The sequence below is a fragment of the Syngnathus floridae genome, chromosome 10 (assembly GCF_059516105.1).
Source record: "Syngnathus floridae isolate MCC-2025c chromosome 10, RoL_Sflo_1.0, whole genome shotgun sequence".
Taxonomy (NCBI): Eukaryota; Metazoa; Chordata; class Actinopteri; order Syngnathiformes; family Syngnathidae; genus Syngnathus; species Syngnathus floridae.
In genome coordinates, this window is record NC_142422.1 from 3363590 (window position 1) to 3384782 (window position 21193).

Sequence of the window (21193 nt, forward strand, 5' to 3'; positions counted from 1 at the left end):
ACATTTTTTTGCACACATTTTATGTCAGTGAAAACGAGAGATATCAGTTACTAACCTTTTATTCAGTATGCCCCGCCGTGGTTGCGCTTTCGAATAGAGGTGGTGGTGACATTTAAAACAAGCGTACATTTTGCTCATCTGAAAGACCAGAACGTGATAGAAGCCAAAAATATTATTAACTTACACAGACATCGTTGCCTTTTCCTCATCTTCAGATATCGATGAGCTTGTATTCCGGTGAAAATTGCAGCAGGCACAGACAGGACCCTTAACGGAGGTAGGTTACTAAATAAACACCGGCAATGATGCTCGTGCAGTTAGCTTCCTAATGCTAATGCTACTGCAGAGAAGAGACAGGCTGCATGTCTTGAGCAAAAGTAACCACTGTTTCATATTCTGCAGTGTATTGTTGCATTAATTCATCCACGTCATCAGCATTTAGCTTTAGATCCATCCAAACTTTTCTTTCCAGATGGCTAAAATAAAATCCAAGAAGAAGAAGCGACAAGATGACTTTCACAAAGTGAAATTAAAAGTGGGAAAGAAGAAGCCGAGAGCAGACAATGCCACCAACACAAACTTTCGCACAAAGGGAATATATCTGCCTGAACAGCTGAAGACCGACACAAGTGGTCCTACCACAAACAGGCAGCTGGGCATCAATGTAAGTGTTTCAAATCAATCACCAAGTCACCACTCTCAATCAATGTCCAATCTCCTTTTTCAGATGTAAACAAACAGCAATAAATCTTTGTTTTATGTGCATTTACCTCTCCTTTACCAGGACTTGTTGTCTCAGCTCCACCATTACAATGCCAACGTGAAACACAGTGCCTTGCTGGGCTTGAGGGAGCTTCTGTCCACGAATCCTTCTCTGTTGGAGCAGCATATGTCACGTTTGCTATCTGAGGTGGCTGCTGTGTTCACAGACAAAGATGCCAATGTTCGAATGGCAGCCACACGTGTGCTCAGGTTAGAGGAAACTCAAATATCACACTCATCCCTGTCGTAACTAACGACTTGAACTGATTATAGGTACATCGCCCAATCTGTACCGGCGGAACGAGTGGCTCCATTTTTCCCCCTCCTCAGTGCCCACCTGTGTTGCGCCATGACTCACATTGAGTTGAGCATCCAAGAAGACGCTATGAAGGTCCTGGATGTGCTGTTGGAACACTACCCGGCCCTGCTCGCTGAACGGCCCGCAGTGCTTATCACCAACTTCTTGGAGTTGATATCTCACAGACAGAGTCATGGAGGAGCTAAAAAGGACAAGGAGGCCAAGGGATGCACTTGGGCGCTTTCCGTCAACCCCAACAGGACCGTTACCAGTCAGCAGTGGCGTCTCTCTGTGCTTCTCAGGTACTCTGCTGATCAAGAGTTATGGATGCAACAAGTTTTTTTTCCAATCCTTTTCTCCCTGTGAGAAGAACAAAGGAGGTTCCACTGCTAACCTTGTTGTGTTTCAGACTCGGGCGCTTCCTTCAAGCAGTAGTTGAGGAAAGACCAGTAGAGGAAGGTGACATGTCGACTCCATCTAAGGGAGCGTTTAGTTCTTGCAGCAGGAGCAGGATCACGCCCCTGAATGTCACCTGGGAAGAGCTCATCAACAGCAAAATCGGTGTGAAGGTGTATGAACACTCTGGGAGCCAACCTAGTCCGCACTCAACATTTAAACTTGGGTATGATAGTGGTTACTTTTTGCTAAAATGATGTCTCAGCAATTTTTTAGTTAACATTATTTTTACAGACCAGATTCGGCTCATCCAGGCGAAGCACGTGAAGGTTTGGACTCGGTGGAGGCCGTGCAGATCTTTGCAGCGACCCTGGTCCCACTTTTGCTGGAAGTGTGGGTGGAAGCCAACACTGGAGATTCTCCCTGGAACCACTCAGACGGCAATCACCTGTTGAGCCCGGACGCCATGTCCACAATGTTCCAGGTCTTGTTTATTCTTCAACTGCTCCGAAAATTGGCGCCACGGCAAGAGCATCAAGATGCGCTGGTGAGATGAGAAAGCGTAAATACCACGGAATGATGGAAAGCATTTTTTGAGATGTTTTTTTCTTCTTCTAGGATTCATGGTTCCGCAAAGAATACTTAGGAGAGTTTAAGCAGCACTTTATGAAAAACTTTCCATACGGTCTTCATGACACACCCAAACAAAGAAAGAAAGTTAATAATAAGAGGTAAGTGTTTTTTTTTTCTTCTCACAATCATTTTAAGCGACTTTTGTATTCGCTTCACTCTTTCCCGCAGGGTGAAGCAGACTCCATCTACCCCCGACGTGAGCGTGGATCCTCTGGCGCTTAACATCACACTTTGCCAGGTGATGGTGTCACTGAGTCAAAGGCAAGAAGTCGGCCGAGAGGCCGACGGAGACTGGCTGACCCCCTTGAGGACTTTTGTGCGAGACACGCTCGGTGGCGAAGTGAAGCTAAGCTATCGGCACCTGCACATGCTGCTCGGGACTGTCTGGAAGATGGTGCTCACCCAAAAAAGCAAAAGTGAACCTTCAGGACACCCTCACATGTAACTTACCAATGGGGTCTTTTTCCTTAATGATGCTCCAATTTTGCTTCTATGTTGCAGCAGTGACAGAAGACCTGTTGGCTGCAGTGTACTCGTACTACCAGCAGAGGCACCTGACGCTACAGACCAGATCTCTACTGCTGTCTTTCTACAGCAAGATCTACCTGCAGGAACAGGAACAGTCACATTTAACAAGGTCGAGACACCCACATGTCTTAATTATTGCAGTTAATGATGAGAAGTGCTAAGTCTTGTCTCTCTTGTGAAGGAGTAAAGTGCTCAGTCGGTGGCTGGCGTACCTTCCTGTGCAGTTGTCCCAGCTGGGCTACCGTAACCCCGCTCTGTCGGCGTTGCTCATCCAGTCCATCCAGGCTGCCGCTTCCCGAGGCAACAAAGACCTGCTCAGCAGTCTACAGACGCACGCCTGCAAGCTTTACGGTACTTGGCAAAAATTGTGAAATCAGGAGCTTCATTTAGACAAAAGTAGCCCTTTGCTGCCCTCCAGTGGAATCTAAGCGTCATTACTCAAGATTTAAGAAGTATTATCAGCTTAAAAGGCCTTTCCCCAAATTGTTTTCACACTATTTCCTCTCGCATTTGCTGCATGATTAATTACTCAAGAGCAACTAAGGATGGAGCCAAACTCCTGACCGATTACGCACGAATCTTGGCAAAAGCTCTTCGAAACCAAGATTAATGACTCTCCAGTTGCTCTTGGAGACACCGTGACACTGCGTCGCTCGCAGGCAGAATTAAGCCAGGCCACAAGCTGCAAAGATCAGGATGGTCAGATAGGGTGATTGTTGTGTGACAAGGAAGCGGCAGCAGGAGGAGGAAGAGGAGAGGGGGGGGTCAAGAGTTGTGATAGGAACATCACAACGGCGCTTTTGTCTGTGGGCTTCTGACATCACCATGTGCGTCAGCCATAGACAGAGCCCACATCACACGCACGTTATCTGAGCGTCTAAGGCTTTCACCGTCATAAACTAGTTTTCCCGGTATCGTAGCAATTTTCCTCACTGTGCATGATGTAAGTATGACGTCTGACTGTTTTGATGTTCTCAAAAGATCCGCAGGAAGGTGCTGTGGTTCTTCTACCGTCAGAGTGCCAGCAAAAAATGGTGCAGCTGCTCTACTTCCTTCCCAACATGTCGCGAGCTCTCCTGGCCAATCTAAGCTTCTGCTGTAGCACCGGACGAATCTCCGCTAGCCTCGCCGCTTCGCTCATTCGTATCATACACATGAGGTGAGCTCCAAATCAGCACGTTCTAATGATGGCACTGAATTTGAGCATTTTAGCTACTCTTCCGATCAAAACAAAACACATTTTTATATAGACTGCAAAAATAATTATTTGCATACGGACTGGAATTTAGATATGCCCTGATTGGCACCTGAAGATGCACATGGCTGCCTTTAGATGGCAGTAGCGCTCTATCCTTCTCTGGCCTTGGTGCATCTGACTCATTTCATGTGTCAGTGGGTCAGCGTTAATATGTTCCAGGGAAGAGGTAGCCGCGGTCCAGACAAGATGCCCTAGTAGAGACACAAAGAACCTTTTTTTTTGCTGTGACCAGTGCTTTCTGCATGTGCCTCTCAGTCTTTACAACAAAATATTATGCTCCCTGATATCGCTTCATCTTCCCCTGGGGGCACGGCATGATTTCATAAGATGTCTGTCTGAACACTTTGTTCCCTAAACCTCAAAATTGGGTAGAATGTGAGAAAGTGATAAATTTAGGATGTGAAGTTTTTCCCCAGCTGTCTTCATTCGTTAAGGTACTTTTGGGTTCCAGGTCATCTTTGAGTGGATGGTCCATCGGGAGCCAGGATGCCGCCGTACAGGACGTGGACTACATCAGCTTCCTGTTCTCCACCCTGACCGGCTTCTCATGCGAGCAGCTCGCCTCCCTGCAGGAGGCCGGCGACACCAGAGCACCGCCCCCCTCGCCTCTGTCGCCCCTAAAGCTTCACCGCACCCCGCTGGACCACTTCACACACCACTGGGATGTCGCGGAGGTACATACGTTTTTCCTTCTTATCGGGAATATTACATTGTTTGGTCAAATTGAAAAAAAAATCTGGACAGACACAGTCCCACCCTCAAGACTTGTCTCGCGCATGGAGGCTCAGAGCGAGAAGTTTTATCGCGGCGAGCAGGTTGGAGATGCGTGGTTATCGGCCACTATAGATATGCGCAAGCACTAATGAGAGCCGGTGGTGTGATGGGAATGTGACATTTCCGGACTGAAATTACAGTTAGCGTAGCCATGCCTTGGGGCAGGTGTGTATGTGTGTGTGTGTGGGTTGGAACGCCTTCTAATCACTAATTCAGCGCCTCAATTAAGGCCTCAGATCCTGCCTCTCTCATTTGCCTGTCTGAGTCAATCACAGCCAAGTGGAAGTAAAGAGGAGGGACGGAGGGGGGGGGGGGCAAAGGGATGGACAGTGTCAGCATTGCGGCGACTAATGAGGCGGGAATGTTTCTAATGACGGCGAGAATGTCAACAGGTGCAGTGGGCGCTATGACAAATGTTGGCGGAGCTGCTCGTGCACGTGGTAATATGAGAATTCGGATTATTAGATTGGAAGAAAATGAGAAAAAAAGTTGATGGAGAGCCTAGGACATGTCTGGTTCTGTTTTAAGCACAAATTAGACTGGAAAAAAAAAGTTTTACTTGAAATATCACAGTGGATTGATGCATCCAATTAGAATTTGGAAGGTACTAGAATTTATATATTCTATTATAGTGTTTGTTAATATTTTTTTTTTTATCTTTCAGGAAGTGTGCCAACGTCTGGAAACTCTAGGTTCAAACGCTCAGTGCTTTGAGATCTTACAAAATGGAATTTTTGAATACATGGTGAGGAACAAGTCTTTGTTTTTTTACGCAGGCAGCGTGCAGGCTTCCGTTTTTAAGTTACTGACCAGCTGTAATTATAAGTGACGTAGTCTGTTAAATTCTATGGCTTTTGTTTCAGACCAAACTGAGAGTCGTGCCTGACAGCATGGCAGCAGGCCTTCTCCAAGCAGTTTCCAGGCTAATGGACCTGTCCCTCCTGCCCATGGAACCCGTGCTACGCTTGTTGTCCCGCTGCTGCCTCAGCCTTCTGACCCTGCTCGTCACTCAGCCGCAGCAGGAGGCGGAACGAGACCAGCATAAAAGGTTCCCTCGCCAGCGGATCATCAGGCGACGGAAAACCAACCTTAACACATTTTGCCTTCCGAATCGCAGGGAGGCCATTTGGGGCGTGTGCGTGGCGTCGTTGAGCACCGTGCCTCGCTTGCTGAGGATGGTTTTGCAGCTACGCGTGGCGGATCTGAGCCAGGAGGAGTTGCCCCAGCTGGGACAGATTTTGTCCATGCTGATGCAGCACACTCCGCTGCAAAACCAGCTCATGGCCAATACCAGTCTGCTGCAAGAGATCATCCAACAACTCACTGTAAGATATTTACGGCCATGGTGGAATGTATATTTATTTTACTGTCTTTGTAAAAATTTATACTCTCATTTATCCATGTGTGTGTTGCAGAGGTATTCCCGCGGTGCCACAAGGGAACAGTGGCTGAGCGACCTGCTCTACTGTTACAGCGTCACCGTGGCACACGGCTCGTCCGCTCAACGTGGAAACCTTCGGAACATCTACTGATGGACTCGCATACAAACGCATGTTCACAATCACAAATGATTAAAACACGGTCATGCGGAAGCACAAAAACACCAGCAGACCACAACATGAACACAGTTTGGTCTGTTTGCTTGTGTTTTTTAACTTCAGCAATGAACCCCTCCTCCTTTTTTTTTTTTTTTTTTTTTTTAAGAGATTCGCCGTGCTTTGACCTGCATCCGGTCTGGGTGGAAATACTGTTTGTTGCGTACTGTGTTCTTTTTCAAATAAATAAATAAAACATTTACATGCATTTACATTTGAGTCCACTTTTACTTGCATTTATTATACAAAAAGAAAATCAATAGTTACAATAAAGTGTAACAGGGAATGTTACACAAGGATTTGGTGAGCAAATTTTAATTTTATATGAAAAGAAAAAGGCCGGTTGTGTGTTCATGTGAGAGAATTTTTGTCAGAGGACTTATTGTAGTTATACTTCCCCTCAGAGGGCCATTTTGATTAGTCCCTAATTATATTGCATAAACATCACAAATTCATGTATGAATAGCTAGTTTATAAATGAAGTTGGGAAAACAGTTCATCTATTTCCTTTTTTAGAAAAAATAAAAATAAGGGAATGTTTGGTAAGAAGAAAATCCTTCAAAAAATTGAGTGCAGATTTGAATCAATATTACTGATTTTATGTCTATGCAAATAGCCGACAATAAATTTCTGTGTGAACGAGTTATTTTATTTAAAAAAACACATTTTTGCAATTTTATGTGTGTAATGGAATAGACCTGACATATTTTTAGATTGTGTGTGCGTTTCTGCAGGTGGGCCGAGTTCATGAGCGGCTGTTGATAGACTGGCTCATTCTCCGTAACACGAGGAAAGGTTATCTCTGTGTGTGAGCGTGAGTCACACGCGTGTGCGTGTACCTCTCACAATGGATGAAAGGTTATCTTTTACACAAGCCACTTCGGTAGACTTAACCCCCCCCGCCCAGTGAGGTCATGGCTCTGATGTCTTACGGCTTAATTTTAGAAACGAACAATGTATACAGTAAGTCTGTGGAAGTAAGTAAGGGGCTGCCGGGCCAGCTGAGAAAACATGAAAAAAAAAAGTACTTGGTTGCACGTCAAGGTTTTCCTCGATGGCCCCGACCCTGCCCGGCGCTTTGCGGCCTCAGGTGGTAGGAAAACTGCCTGGCTTGATTCACCGTGTCAGTCAGGTGCACGCAGTTCAAACCGCTAACTGGACAACATACAAAAATATCAGATTTAAATAATAAATTTTAAAAAGTTTTGCCGTTCAGTTCCTTGTTAGAGAACAGCAAGTTGTACAGAAACATTGGATATTCAAAAGTTTCCATAAAGGTCAAATGAAGTTGACTTTTAAAGGTTACGCTGCAATTTAGATTCATCCCGAATTTTCATTCCGCATGTTTGCTATCTCAAGGATTGTTGAGTGTGAGGAAATGGACTTACATTGGCTCTGGGTCCGTAAAGGCACGTTCAAGAGAGACCCTCGGAAGGAAGGATGCCCCCGAATGGCCAAGGAGTTTCCTAGAAGACAAAGCTCACCATCTTCACTTGAAAACTTTCTACATTGTGGATTTCACTTTTTGCGGGGGTGATCTCGAGATTTTTATTCCCCCAATGTCAAAATTTAATTAATCAAAATGACAGTAACAAGCAGGTCCACACAAAAAAATTTCAAATGTGCTCGTGATCACCTCTTTTCTCCCTCGGATATGAAATGATATTAGAAGCCTGGCAGAGATGAGATTACAGAAAGGCAATTAGATAAAGGTGTAGCCCGATTATGATAGCCAGTGCCAACCGGTCTGGAGTTGTATGTCAAACGTCCGTCGGATTTTTTTTTTTTTTGCGGGCGGCATAGAAGGGAGAGGCAGCGGTTTGTAATGTGTGTGTTGTGCGTTGTGTGTGTTCAGCGGCTCGCTCTACACTGTTGACATTCCCCCTGACAGCTCTGAACTTTTCACGACGCCACGACTGTCAAAGCGACGGCGGAGGAGGGATGCGAGGTGAGAACGAGGGGAGGGCGGGGGTGAGCCACGTCACGAGGTAGGGTGAGAACATTGAGACGTGTCCATCTTTCTATCTGTTTGTCCAGCAGCATGCTTGGGAGCAACAAGGTTCCTGCCTGTTCTCCAATCATCACCTGCTGATGTTTGATGAAGGTCAAGGCTGTCTGAGGGCGGGGCCAAAGCCACCCTTAAGTTTCCCAGCAGACAGCTGGGTCAGTGTTTGGACACAAGCGCCACCCCGAGACATTAGCAAGGGTCATTGTAGTCAATGAGAGTGACAGCCCGGCTGCTTTCTACCTTCTCGCTTCAGGTTCTCAGTATAGCTCAAACGAAGGGCCAATTTACTCTTTTTGTTGTCGGAAGTTGGATTTGCAGATTTTTGACGCTTACCGTAAATATTTTGCAGCGCCGTCGTCTTACTAGCTGCGGTTTTCGTAGGAGGACCTCGCGTCTCCGTCCGCTTCTTCCTGGTGTGGGCGTGGTTGAAATCATTTGACTCCGCCCCCTTGTAAGCTTTGCTTTCCCTGTGTCTGCGTGCGAGGAGCCTACAGACAACACGTGGGTTAGATCAAACAACAAAGTCTTGTTAATGGGCAGAACATTCACTGTATGTAGTAAACGAAAACAGAGGGGCTGCTGATGGCCTCGTGCTGGAAGCTATTAAGGGTGGGCAAAGTATGTCGGGCAGCCTGTTCCATTTTTTTTTCTAAACAAAATAGAACGCTTTAAGAGTCTTTTACTACAAGTGAAGAAAATGTTCATCTTCCCGTGGGCATCGTGTTGGTGACCCCTGGCTTCTGGCAACATGGCCGACTAAATTGGAGCTTGGAGCCTCTGCCTTGCGACTCTGCAAAATTCGCCGCTCACCTTCGCCATGCTCGCTGGATGACCCCGGCCGCCTCGTTCCTCCTCCTGCGCAGCTCTCGGTCGTGTGCCCGTGGCGTGCTCGCGGCGGCGTGATGTTTCCTTGAAGGGCTTCTCGTGTTCAAAGAGGCCCCAGCGAGTCGTACGGGATCTCTGGCCTTGTGGTGTCTGCGCTTCGGGGAATCAGTTATGGCGGCTGTGTCGGAAACGTTCGTGGAAGAGACGTTTGTGAACGACGACTGTCTTTGCTCCCTGACTGAGAGTCGTCTGGGTGATGCTTGTCTGCTAGGAGAGCGCGGGTCCTTCAGTCTGGTCGCCGTGTCGCATGTCACGTGACTTTCAGGGCTCGCAGTGTCAGGTGGATCGGAAACTTTGCTCCTTGTGGATCTGCTCCGATGGCCTGGAGGACGGACGTACATTGATTTGTTATCCAACCGACACAAAACGTGGAAAAATAAAATCCACAAAAAGGTCAAATCTACCTTTGTGTCTCTCCTCTTTGCTCCTCCGTTCAGGTTTAGTTGTTTTCTTGGTCTCCACCACTGAGTCCTTCATGGATAAATCCGCCACCAGGTTCACCAAGGAGAGCTTCTCCTGCTCGGTGGTCTCCAGAGACAATTTTCGTTCATTTGGAGTCGCGGCAGAGGTTTGCTGCACGGCTTCTCTCCGCCGCAGTTCCTCCTCTCGCTTCCTAAACACAACCGAAATCAATTTTACTCCCAAATAATGCGAATCGATTGAACAAATGATGAGAAATGGCATGTTTTGGATTTGAACGAAAATAAATCAGTTGTTAGCTCAGAACAAATGCGAGACAGGTAAGTAAATGACAAGGAGCAAAAGGAGCAAGTCTGAGGGAAGACGTATGTGTGTGCGAGGGTGACAGCGAGAAAGACAGATAGGAGCAAAGTGCGACGACAAAAAACGTCATTGTCAACGGCGTTCCTCCGATGACCGGACAAACACGACGAGACAGACGCGTAACGGAGTGTCGTTTGTTCGTCTCTCACTTGGCGGCGTCCTTGCGTAGCTGCTCGTGCCTCATGAGGAGTTGCTTCCTCTCCCTGAAGGCCTTGCGGACCGTGTAGCCCTTGTAGACGGCCTGGATGGAGGCGGCGGCGATGTCCTGGATGGCGGCGATGGACAGAGCGCCGTGCTCCAACATGAACTGGGTCACCTCGCTGTGGCCTCCCAGCAACGCGTAGTCCAGCGGCGTGTACCTGCGCGTCAACGGCGTTGTCACTCGCACGGCCTTTGCGACATCGTCATTATCATCATCAAAGCCTCGCCTCTCCTCGGTGTGCTCCATGTGGTTCGGAAAAGCGCCGTAGCCCAGCAGCAGCTTCACCGCGTCCAGGTAGCCATTGTTGCACGACCAGTGGAGAGCAGTCCGACCCTGTGGAAACAAGGTCATAGCAGCAGATGTTTTTAAATGAAAAGAACAGAGGGGTGCCAACCACTTCCTGCAAAAAAAAAAAAAAAAAAACATACCGGCTCTTCTAACTGTAGATTCCTACCTCCTTGTCTTGTATGTTTGGATCAGCGTTTTTCTCCATCAGAACAGCCATGCATGTGATATAGCCACCATAGGCGGCACACTGCAAAGGAGTCCGTCTTGCTTGGTCCTGCCACAAAGATCAGATCATCACCTCATCAAATATTTTGCTGATCTTATTTTGAAAGCACATGAAATGAGATGTATATTAAAAACAGCCCAGTCAACCACAAGCAGAATAATAAACAGGGTGCAAGTGCCAATAAAAAGCATCATTATATTTTTTAAGGCAGGCTTTTGATCTTACAGGTCTTGAATGCACATGTATATTTTCGCTCCAGGATGCCAGAGGACTTCTGGGAAGGGCAGGAGCTTTGGAAAAATAAAGATCTCACCTGTACATTAGGGTTGATCCCATTTTCCATCAGTATCTGGCAGACCTCAGCGTTCCCTCCCAGAGCTGCCCAGTGGAGAGCAGTGTGGCCGTCCACGTCCACGAGGTCCACACGTGCGGCGCCTTTATTCAACACAGTAAGCAGCTACACGTCTGACATACAACTACGGGGGAACATAAATAGCATTGGAAGATGGCAAAAAAAGAATTCCAAGAAGAGACGGACAGTGGAGACCCCCTGACACTCACCTTTGATGAGCGTGAGGATGACGTCTCTGTGTCCCATTTCGCAAGCACGAAACAGCGGCGTGTGTTTCATCACATCCAGAGAGTCCACCATGGCTCCTTTCTCCAACAGCAATTTGACGGTGCTGACGTGGCCTGACAGGGAGGCTGCATGCAGTGCTGTACGAAAAGATTATTATTTTTTTTAACTAAAACATTGATTCTGAATTTCTCAGTTGCTGCACTCTGGGAAACTCGAGGAAGTGATGTGGTTGCCAGTCAGCCATGTTGTCCTTCACGCTGTCTCGTTTACAAATGCATAGATAAACAATGATGGCCAGGCTGGACATGGTGATTCGACATCCAATAGGGCCCTCGGCGTCACTGACATGTCACGAGTGTGTGTGTGTGTGTGAAGGAGGAGAGTGTTGGCAGTGGCGGGAGTCTATATGGCGACCTTCCACTTATTTCGCTGACACTATCAGCTTGCTCGTCTTTCGGGAAATCCCCTTTGACATCAGCACAGGCTGCAGACTTGAAAAGGAGGAGCTCACCTGTGCCGCCGTATTTGTCGGCCATGTTGATGTCAATGTGAGGCGTGAGGGACAACATGGTGCGGATGACATCATCGCTGCCCTTCCCCGCCGCCCACATGAAGGCCGTCCTGCCCTCCAGGTCGGGCTCATCCTTCACCGATGGGTGGGAAAGAAACACACCGACTGTCTCCTATTCACGCACACAAAGAAAAACAAAATTTATATAATTTTATATTATCATATCTTTATATTAAAGACTCACAGCGTTGTTGCTCTGTGCTCCGTAATGGAGAGGTGTCGCTCCTTGGCTGTCTGAGGGAATGGTGCCTGACGTGTTCCTCTCCAGAAGCAGATGGACAATTCTGGCGTGGCCTGAGAACGCAATGCGGAGACACACAAACAATGCTCATCTTCACACTACTATTTTCCCACGCCATTTTGAATATTTCCTTGCCCTCCTGGGGGTTAAGATCAGGAGTTGTTGATTTCTTTTTTTCTGTGATGAAGGGCAACAAAAACAAATTTGAATTAACTTGACTTATACGCAACCTTAAAGTGTGCAATCATTTCTAATGGATTATTCCCCACAAAATTATTTTATTACTTGATATTTAAAAGAAGGGATTGAGAGGTAATTGGGAATGTGGGAAAAAAACTAACCCAACCACGCAAAATTATTCTAATGACAACAGTATTTTTGTTAATGCAACCTCTTCAGGGTGAAATATTTGAGAGTGACCTTGTGAGACGTACAAAACTGAAACTGTGAGCTTGTGGCTCATAAGCGACATTTAGCTTTTCACCATGGCAAATTAAAGTGGAAAGCCAGATGACACAAAAGGTAGTGGACCCGGGAAGGAGCCATGCGGGACTATCAGTCATCTTACCGAGAAGGGCAGCCCAGTGCAGCGGTGTCCTGAAGAGATTGTCGTAAGCGGTGACGTTGCAGCCCTCGTAGGACGTCAGCACTTCCACCACTGCCTCGTTACCGTCGGCGACGGCAAAGTGCAACGGCGTCCGGCCTTCATAGTCCTGCCAGTTCAGCAGGGACTCTGTGGGAGCTGCTTCCTGCAAAAATTTAAATGTATCCAATTTGTCCTGAATTTATTATGGTCAAGAATTTGATGTAATGCGTACCAGTATACAGCGGACAGTTTGCGTGGCGCTAGCCTCCTGGCTATGCGCGGCCCAGTGGAGGGGGATTTTTCCCTCGCTGTCGGGGATGCCGATGTTGGAGTCGTGCTTGATGAGTAGGCGAACGTGCTCCGGCCGGTTATAAAACGCTGACCAATGCAAGGCGGTTTGCTGCGAAGAGAGGCAAGCAGGACAGATGATGACTCGGGTGGAGAACAGTAAGAGCCCTTGTGGTCTCGCGACTTTGGCCTTTGTGATTACGCAAATGAAAAATACTCCAGCGAGAAATTTGAGGGCTAACGTCAACACAAAGCTCACATTGACGTCGGCGCTGAGAAGCAAGCCGCAAAGCGTCGAAATGAAAGCTACCGGCTGTCATCTGACACGATGATGCTTATTGGGTCATTACAAAACTAACTGCTGATGTCACACCTCAGCATGGTCGCACAAGTGACACTCTGTCCCTGTGGCCGCAGAAATTTAAACTTTGCTGCGACACGAGTGCGTATGACCTCAAATGTTTTGAGTAACATCTGAATTTGATCTCCAGTTCTTGGAATAAATATGACAAGTCTCTTGATTGGTTGTTTTATCTCGGGCGCAGTGGTTTCTGGTTGAGATGGCTGATTAGATTCAGCAAATACTTCTGTTCCTTGGGCTCCTTTCTTCCACCCCCCCCTCCAAACTTCTCTGTGATCCCTTCTCACTCCTTCTTCGTCGCACTGTACCTTGTTCTTGTCCTGTGTGTCGACCTCACCGGGGCCGATGTGTTTGAGTAGCAAGGCGAGGGCTTTCGGAGAAGGGTGTCGTGTGGCGAGGTGCAGCGGGGTCATCTCTTCCAAGTCTTTCTGCAGCCAGTTGGCGTGCCGAGAGAGCAGCAGTTTGAGGAAACGGACGTTTCCCTGCATTGCGAAAATAAAAACAATATAATAAATATAATAAAATTGAATATAATAAAATATAGAAAATGGATGGATGGACAATAACTAAAAAAATAAATGAATATTTGATTCAAGCAATATTCTGCACGTGTCCTCACTCAATTAGTGGTTTCACCACATCGAGGCCCGTGCACGATCTTGTGGTCTTCTACTGATGTCTTGTTCAATTCAGAGGTTATCAATCTTTGTTGGCTCTCATTTTGGTGCGCGTGATGAGCTGTTAGACACCAGATCTGCCCCCCCCTCCTTCATCATCATCATCATCATCTGTTTGGATGGTATACAGCCAGGGCCCCCCTGAGTGATGCAGTGCCTAACAGCTCTCACGGGACACCTCAGGTTGTGTGTCTGCACGGCCCTTGGCGCGTTGAGTGTGTTTTGTATATTTACCATGGTGGCGCCTCAAAGCCGCAGCCTGACGGATCTATCTCGTGTGTGAGCATGCATCTCGGCCGAGAGAGTGTGTGTATGCGCTCCTGTCCTCCCTATTCTCCGTCCAATTAGATCCGTAATCCCTGGCCTCTCTGCCTGTCTCGGCCAATTATTGATCCTGTGTCAAAGAGACAGGGCTCCCAGTCACCATCATCCCCACATGCTCACGAGCACACCAATACTATCTACTATCACTACAACTGCTCCTTTCTTGAACAAAGTCGTCATAGAAAATGTTACTAAATATGACTGAGTACTAATACAGTTGCACCTGATGATGTCATTAACTTTTCGTTTCAATAATTTATTGAAATGTCTCCCAATATTGTTCACACAGATTTGTTACTATTGAAATAATTTCAATTTGTGTGTACCTGCTATTTTTATTTTTAAGTACTCTAATAAAAGGTAGGATAAAATTTCTGAATAATTAAAAAAAAATCATTGCATGAATAATCATGCCTCACTTTTTCTTTCACTATATTTAGAACCTTGTCTTGAGTATATTATCATTGCTTTTTATTCAATGATTGGCTTCGACTGCCTTGTAGTGAGGCTGCCGGCGTTCATTTCCACTTAATTGACCAAACATGTTTCCTTGCCCTATAAAAGATTATTAATGTATGTGAAATGCTTCCAGAGTTATTCCCATTCTCTCTTAATTTGTCTCCCAGTAGCCCTGAGGCGATATATACGGTCACTAGGGGGCAGTGGCCTCCCTTTTTCCACCGAACCCCAGCTTGGTCGATTTAGTTGCTCACTTGCAAAGCTATTATTATTATTATTATTTTCACTCAAGCCCCAAACACGCCAATTTGCCTCACGTGCTAACAAGTAGTGTTTGACCGAGTGTGTGTGTGTGGGTCAGCGGAGGCCATGCCTTCTGTGCGGCGAGGTGCAGTGCCGTGCGTTGGCTGTGGTCGGTTTTGTTGACTGATGCTCCGGCCTTCAGGAGAATCTCGGCGCAGTCCAGGCGATCAGCCAGCACGCAGTACATAAGAGGGGTGCGGCCAAACTGATCCTCGCAGTCCCGTAGGATTGGCTCTGCTATATGCACAAAAGAATAGATCAGTACATATTTATCTTTTAATATCTGAAACTGTGAGCATCTACTTTTTTTTTTTTTTTTTCCTGTGCAAAAAAGCCTGATTCCGTTCTGCTGGGGCTTACCTTGCCCTCTGACCTGCCTGCACAAAATTTCCTTGCAGAAATCAATAAAGCACTCGGCTATTGCATACTAATGTGAAAGTGTGTGTGTAGGTAGTAAAAAAAAAAAAAGTTTTTGTCCGGTCACTATATAAACTGGAGTTTTGGCCTCCTTGCAGTTCTGCACCTCAAGCGGGTTGTATATTTGGATTTATTTTACCTGTGATGAGTTTGAGTAGCGCGTTCCTGTCGCCGTTGACAGCGGCAGCGTGAACCTGCGAGCCCAGAGGGGCGGCGCCCGGGCCGGACGGCGCCGAGGCCTGTAACACAAACATGCATAAGGTCACGATTCAACCTGTGGCTATTTCCTGTACATATACAATAGCGTGCTTATCAAGTGCTGTGTAGAAAAATTCTCTCTGACGTTATTTAGCTCCAACAATTTTGTCACTAGATTGAAAAAAATCAGCGCAAACTGAAAAAACAAAAAATAATATTTTGTTTAGTCTCGCGACACGGTTGTTTTAAATTAATCAGTAAAAATCCAGATGAACCCCGACATTCCATTGGCTGCCGAGTCCAAAATGAAGACATTTTGATAACATATTGGCAAGCTGATGTGCTCTGACAGGGTGGACGTGCATGTGTGTGTGCGCTCCCCGCTGAGGGGGGTTAAATCTCTTCCTGGCCCCACTTAACAAGAGCCCAGTGAAAGCCGGGTAATCTGTGGACGGGAAGCAGCTGGGGAGAGAGCGAGGGGTGGAGGCGCGATCCCTGTGTGGAGCGTGTAAGAGGGGGGTCTCTCCTCATGTCTTATTAGTGTCTCATTAATACTGCAACATGCTCCGCTCTGCGTGTGTGTGTGTGTGTGTGAGTGTGTGTGGAGAGAGAGATATGGGACAAAGCCTGCAGGGTACAACACAGAAATCAATCATCGCCCCCTAAACACAATGAAGCCAGCGGCACTAATCGGTCCCACCATCGGAAACTTTGTTTCCATCGTCCAAATACTTTTGCTCCAAGGAAGAAGAATCTCATGTCCTGCTACCGTCTCGTAAAGCGAGCTCCCGCGGACGGTGCGTGCGGCACGGCAATCGTACCTCCTGCTTTCTCACGCTCAACCCGAGCGCCGCGTTTTGAAGTAAATCATCTTGTTGTGTTTGGCACATGTGCAGTGTCACGGGGAGTTATTTGCTCTGAGAATAGTTTTTATTTTTACTGAATTCCACCGCAAACATCTCAACTAATCGCTAATTGACAGTGATGAGTCAGCAATGTACAATGTCTAACATGTGTGGAAGTATCTAAAAATACAAGAGCAACTCTGTATTCAGACTTCCAATTTTTTAGGACATGGTATTTTTAAAGAGGGTAGGCCAAAAGTGGATGCACTTAAATTGAATTTGTTTTATGGGTATGATTTGGGAGAAAAGGTTTCCGAGTGAATGTGCAATTTTTATTTATTTTTATTTTTTATCTGTATTTTTTTATTTTATTATTCTGCTTTATTTGACAGACAAATAGAATTTTTAATTTTTTTAATTTTATTTTATTATTCTGCTTTATTTGATAGACAAATATAGTAGTAGTGTATTTAAATAGTGACATTTCAACCATTCTTTTTATTGCGAGATTTTTATTATGACCTGAATGACAAAAAAAGCACTTTACTGTCCTTTTCTGAATATCAAGTCCACTCATACTTCTCAAAGTGATTATTTTCCACTATGACAAGAGCTCATTAAAACTTACTTTTGACTTTTCTTGATTTATTTTGATCTTTCCTCCTCTCTCCGAGTCAATATTAACATCCCCAGCTGCTACTACTATAAACACATGAATTGATTTATGAATAATCTTAAACGCAAGAGGGGAATACGAAAAAAAAAAAAAAAAATCTGAATTTCAGCTGCCGCGGACATGCGGGACACGCTCGTCGATAAAGTGAATTGATGTGAGGGACATTCAGGTCAGTGAGAGGAGGCAATTAGAGTTTCATGAGGACCCGAGTGTTTTGGAAACACCTACAGTGAATCCAAATTTGTCTAAAAAGCCTTTTGAGATGTCGCGTCTGGAATCAAACAAAGAAGGTTGTAAAAACAACGGCCGGGTCCTGTTGAGAGCTTTGCGGCGGGCTCATTTCCCCATTCAAAGGCGTTCCTCAGGGAGCACTTCACTTGTTAATATGAAGACAATAACTCAGAGTAAAGCATTGATCACGGGCCGAGGGCCGGCTGGAGCGATTGTTTATCTGTAAGGCTATCGATTCATGCTGATGCTGACATTATTTATTCTTTATTCATGGTCCCGCTTGTATAAATACAAGTTTGACAAAGAATCTACACTTTGTTCAAGCCTTTTAAAAACTCGACAGGAGTGCTACACTTTGTGTGTGTCTTTAGGTTTAGTGTCACTCTTGTTTGTGCTTTGTGAAGGAGTCTGGTTTTGATAGAGGACAAAACTAAGGCACGCTGGGCAAGCAGTGGGAAAACGGCACAGAAGCCCGTGGCCTTTTCGCTCTATTATAAGTAACGCACACACACTTTTTATATACGCTTATTTTCTGACAGTTTTGGGCCTGAGCCAACATCGTAAAGGTGCCTACGCCACCTACGTGGGCTCTCTCGGGGCGGGTGTGTAAATGTGGTGTGTATCACCGACGGCAGAAAGACGCTGCGGGGGTCCCGTCCCTGCGTTTTGACTGACAGGTAAAGTGGTGGGAGGATGGATAATATTAGCCCACGGGGATGCCCGATCCGCAAAGCTCTATTTCTGGGGGACATCCTGGATCCCCCCAAGACCAATGAGCCGACTCCCTCGGCCGGGGGGCCGGGCCCACCAGCGCAGCGGGGCCAATCGGCGGGGCGCCGGCAGGCTGAGTGACATATATGTCTGCTAATTTACATCATTACCACCACGCATCCTGACAAATGAGTCCCCCGGGTGTGAGCCAATCACCTGGGAGGGTAATGCAATTAGGCGGGACCACGGCTGTCAGTCAAACAGCCACAGGCAGGGGGTCAGGTAGTGATGCCTGTGGCCATAACACCCCTGCCTACCGAATTGTCGTTCAAATACACGCAGATCTAAAGCGGGGATTTGAGACGCGGTGGGGCAGGTATGAGGAGTGTGTGTGTGTGTGAGGCAAAGACCTCAGGAGACTCCTCAAGGTACACACAGATTGACTTGTGTCCTCTGAGGCATGGCGTGTGTGCATATTGGCATACATCTGGGTGTGAGTGTTTACACGTGTCTTCGCCCGCTGAGGCACGCTGTTGTTTTTGCTTTTGTGACACGCGAGGAACAATACTTGGTGGATTAGAACTCAGTGGAACAGAGACCTCCGCCAAGGCAGAACTGTTGATAAAAGGGGAACACTTGTATAATATCTGCACTGTCCATCTGTTTGTTCATTTGTCGGCTACTTCCTGTGTCAGGATGATGAACGAAGTGATGTATCTTGTGCATGATGAAATTATTATTTAAGTACATTATTTTTATTTTCTTATATTAAAGCATCATGATATTGAAGCACACCCGAGCAAAAAAGGATGTGCATAATTACCTGTGTTAATCATGTAAGCAGAAAAAAATATATATATTAAAAAAAAAAAACTAAAAATAATAATAATTAGAAAAAAATATATATATATAAATAAAATATAAAAAAATCTATGATTAAAGCAATAACTCTCCTTTGTGCTCTTGGAGAAGGCAAAACTATCAAGAGCATAAAATAATGTAAATTCGCTTCGTATTTGAGTGACACGCGCTTTAGTGTTATTAGTAATCAAGTTGATCTCGGGTCTCACGAGATGCGGCGATATCATGCCGAAGCTTTCCGCCGAGTCGATAAGACTTCTACCCGGCGTGTTGTTGATGTTTGTGTTGCCTTGGCGGGTCAATACTGCCGTGAGTGGCAGCCTGTCAAGCGGCGTTAATCAAAGCCTCCGACCATAAACTCGTTTGCCGGTAACGTTATGCTTTTAGCTTCCCGGCAAATATTGTTGAATAGAAAAGTAAACGATGTGTATAAAAAGTGAGCCACAAATGTCCCCGTAGCCTCATCTGTGTGTTTCAGATGCTGCTTGAGTCATTTGGAGAGTTGGGGGAGATGTGTGTTTAGAGTCCTCCCATTATATCACTAATGAGCAGCCCTCGGGAGAGATGGCGAGAGGGACGGACGGCGTGGCAGACCGAAAAAGACAGATGAAGAAAGAGAAAGAGGAAGCGAGACCGAGATCAGCTCGGGGACTTTTTCCTCTTCGCCCTTCCATTCCCTATCCCCCACACCTCGGAGTCTAATTGGACTAAAACTGTGATCTAATTAAATGTCCAATTAAAGTGTAGAGAGCAACGTGCCCAAAGGCGAATCACAGTAGAGGGACGTAATCAGCTGAAAAAAACAAACAAAAAAATCAATGCGAAACGGGAAAAGATGTTGGGAACAGAAAAGAGCAGCAGAGAAGAATTGTGAGGGTGCTTTCAAATTAGTACATTGAATGAATATATGGCAATAAGGCACTCGTAGTATTATAAGTATTATTAGCCTAGCCTAGAATGAATTAAAGATAAAAAATAACCACATCTCACGAAACAGAAACAGCTAGAAAATTGCATTTGGAATATTCGTCTCGGCCCCTTCGTACCACCGATAGTCGGTGAGAGTACGATAAATTGTCCAATTTCTCCATCTGCGAGTCGCTTACACACCGCGAACCCCCTACAGACAATTTGAGCCCATTAAATATTAATGCAGTTATTCAATTCAACATTCTAGTTAATCTCCTTAACAATTAGGTTGTAACGGGTCACATAATTAGGGTTTGTTAAAGTCTCAACTGACCTGGTCTCCTGGGAAAGAAACACAATCTGGCAATCTGGCACTTCCCATAACCAACCACGGATTATTAACGGTGTAAGCCCCCAAAAATAAACCCACAGTTGCTCACTTTGTGTCAGATTCTTACCATAGTTGCATTGAAATGGATGTTTCAGTAGATGTTTTCCACTTCAGTTGTTGGTTGCGATTCCATGTCCTCTACCTGCCCTGATCTCTCATCATGCTGGGGAGAGAGAAAGACGATAGTTCACCAAAATCAGACGAGTTGTAAATTATCTTTTTGGGTAGCATACATGGTACCCTGGACTTCCATCCATCCATTTTCTAGGTGTCCACATTAGAGTTGGAATGGGACCTGTCCAAGCTCACTTTGGAGATTCTAGACTTGTTAGCCATTATAGATAAACATTCAAACTCTACGCAAGAAGGTCCAAACCTGAAACTCGAACTTCAGAACTGTGAGGCAGACGTATCCTAGTTGTTGATCATAACATTAAGTTGTTAACATAAGCTTGGGTGATAACTTTGACAAACACCAGACGAGTTTAAGCTTAAGTATACGTCAAATAGTGAGCATGTATACGCTGAGCATCATATAACGACGTAAGTGAAAATAGGTCAAATTTAAGGTTCCTAAAAAGTTATGGAGAAATGATGGAACTCGTCCCGTTCAATGAAACTTATCATAAATGTAAAACAAATAACACGGTTAAAGGGACGTCATGGTAATATCATGCTAACGTTTCTTTAAATACACCTTTAGCCTCTATTGTTGTAATTTTATGTTTACCTCTGAATGCCCAACTCTCAAGTTTTCTTCCAGGGCGTCCCGTTAAATATAATGATGACAAAACACTACAATTCCCATTAAGTTTCGATTGTTACCATGTTTGTAGTTTTTCAACTGACGGGGACGTCAGTTTAGGTTTGTGTTAGGACTACATTTCCCATCAAAGCTTATATTTTACCGGAAGTTTCAGTTTCGTTT

General features: G+C 45.7%; 2 protein-coding genes across 6 annotated transcripts; one reads left to right on the plus strand and one right to left on the minus strand.

Moving 5' to 3' along the window:
* Positions 1–109: 109 nt before the first annotated feature.
* tex10 (testis expressed 10) lies at positions 110–6456 on the plus strand. The gene is made up of 16 exons (XM_088386328.1): positions 110–277; positions 473–664; positions 785–972; positions 1036–1362; positions 1470–1682; positions 1751–2003; positions 2075–2187; positions 2258–2505; positions 2591–2726; positions 2799–2968; positions 3599–3776; positions 4327–4549; positions 5314–5394; positions 5513–5697; positions 5767–5974; positions 6065–6456. The coding sequence occupies exons 2-16, from the start codon at positions 473–475 to the stop codon at positions 6179–6181; spliced, it is 2832 nt and encodes a 943-aa protein (XP_088242454.1). The 5' UTR covers positions 110–277; the 3' UTR covers positions 6182–6456.
* Positions 6453–21192, minus strand: invs (inversin). Of its 5 annotated transcripts, none has more exons than XM_088386331.1 (19): positions 21174–21192; positions 20333–20428; positions 15583–15682; positions 15097–15263; positions 13572–13745; positions 12847–13014; positions 12597–12777; positions 11972–12081; positions 11728–11899; positions 11198–11353; positions 10950–11071; positions 10577–10684; positions 10349–10455; positions 10070–10279; positions 9542–9750; positions 9063–9459; positions 8586–8740; positions 7633–7710; positions 6453–7399 (listed from the first exon to the last, which is right to left on the minus strand). In XM_088386331.1, exons 2-19 carry the CDS (start codon positions 20333–20335, stop codon positions 7284–7286), a joined length of 2733 nt encoding a protein of 910 aa, XP_088242457.1. In that variant the 5' UTR covers positions 20336–20428; positions 21174–21192; the 3' UTR covers positions 6453–7283. The 5 variants fall into 5 exon arrangements, with proteins under 5 accessions (XP_088242457.1, XP_088242458.1, XP_088242455.1 ...); XM_088386332.1 differs by lacking the exon at positions 21174–21192 and adding an exon at positions 20996–21084 and having other exon boundaries at positions 15097–15260; XM_088386329.1 differs by lacking the exon at positions 21174–21192 and adding an exon at positions 20996–21084.
* Position 21193: the final 1 nt, after the last annotated feature.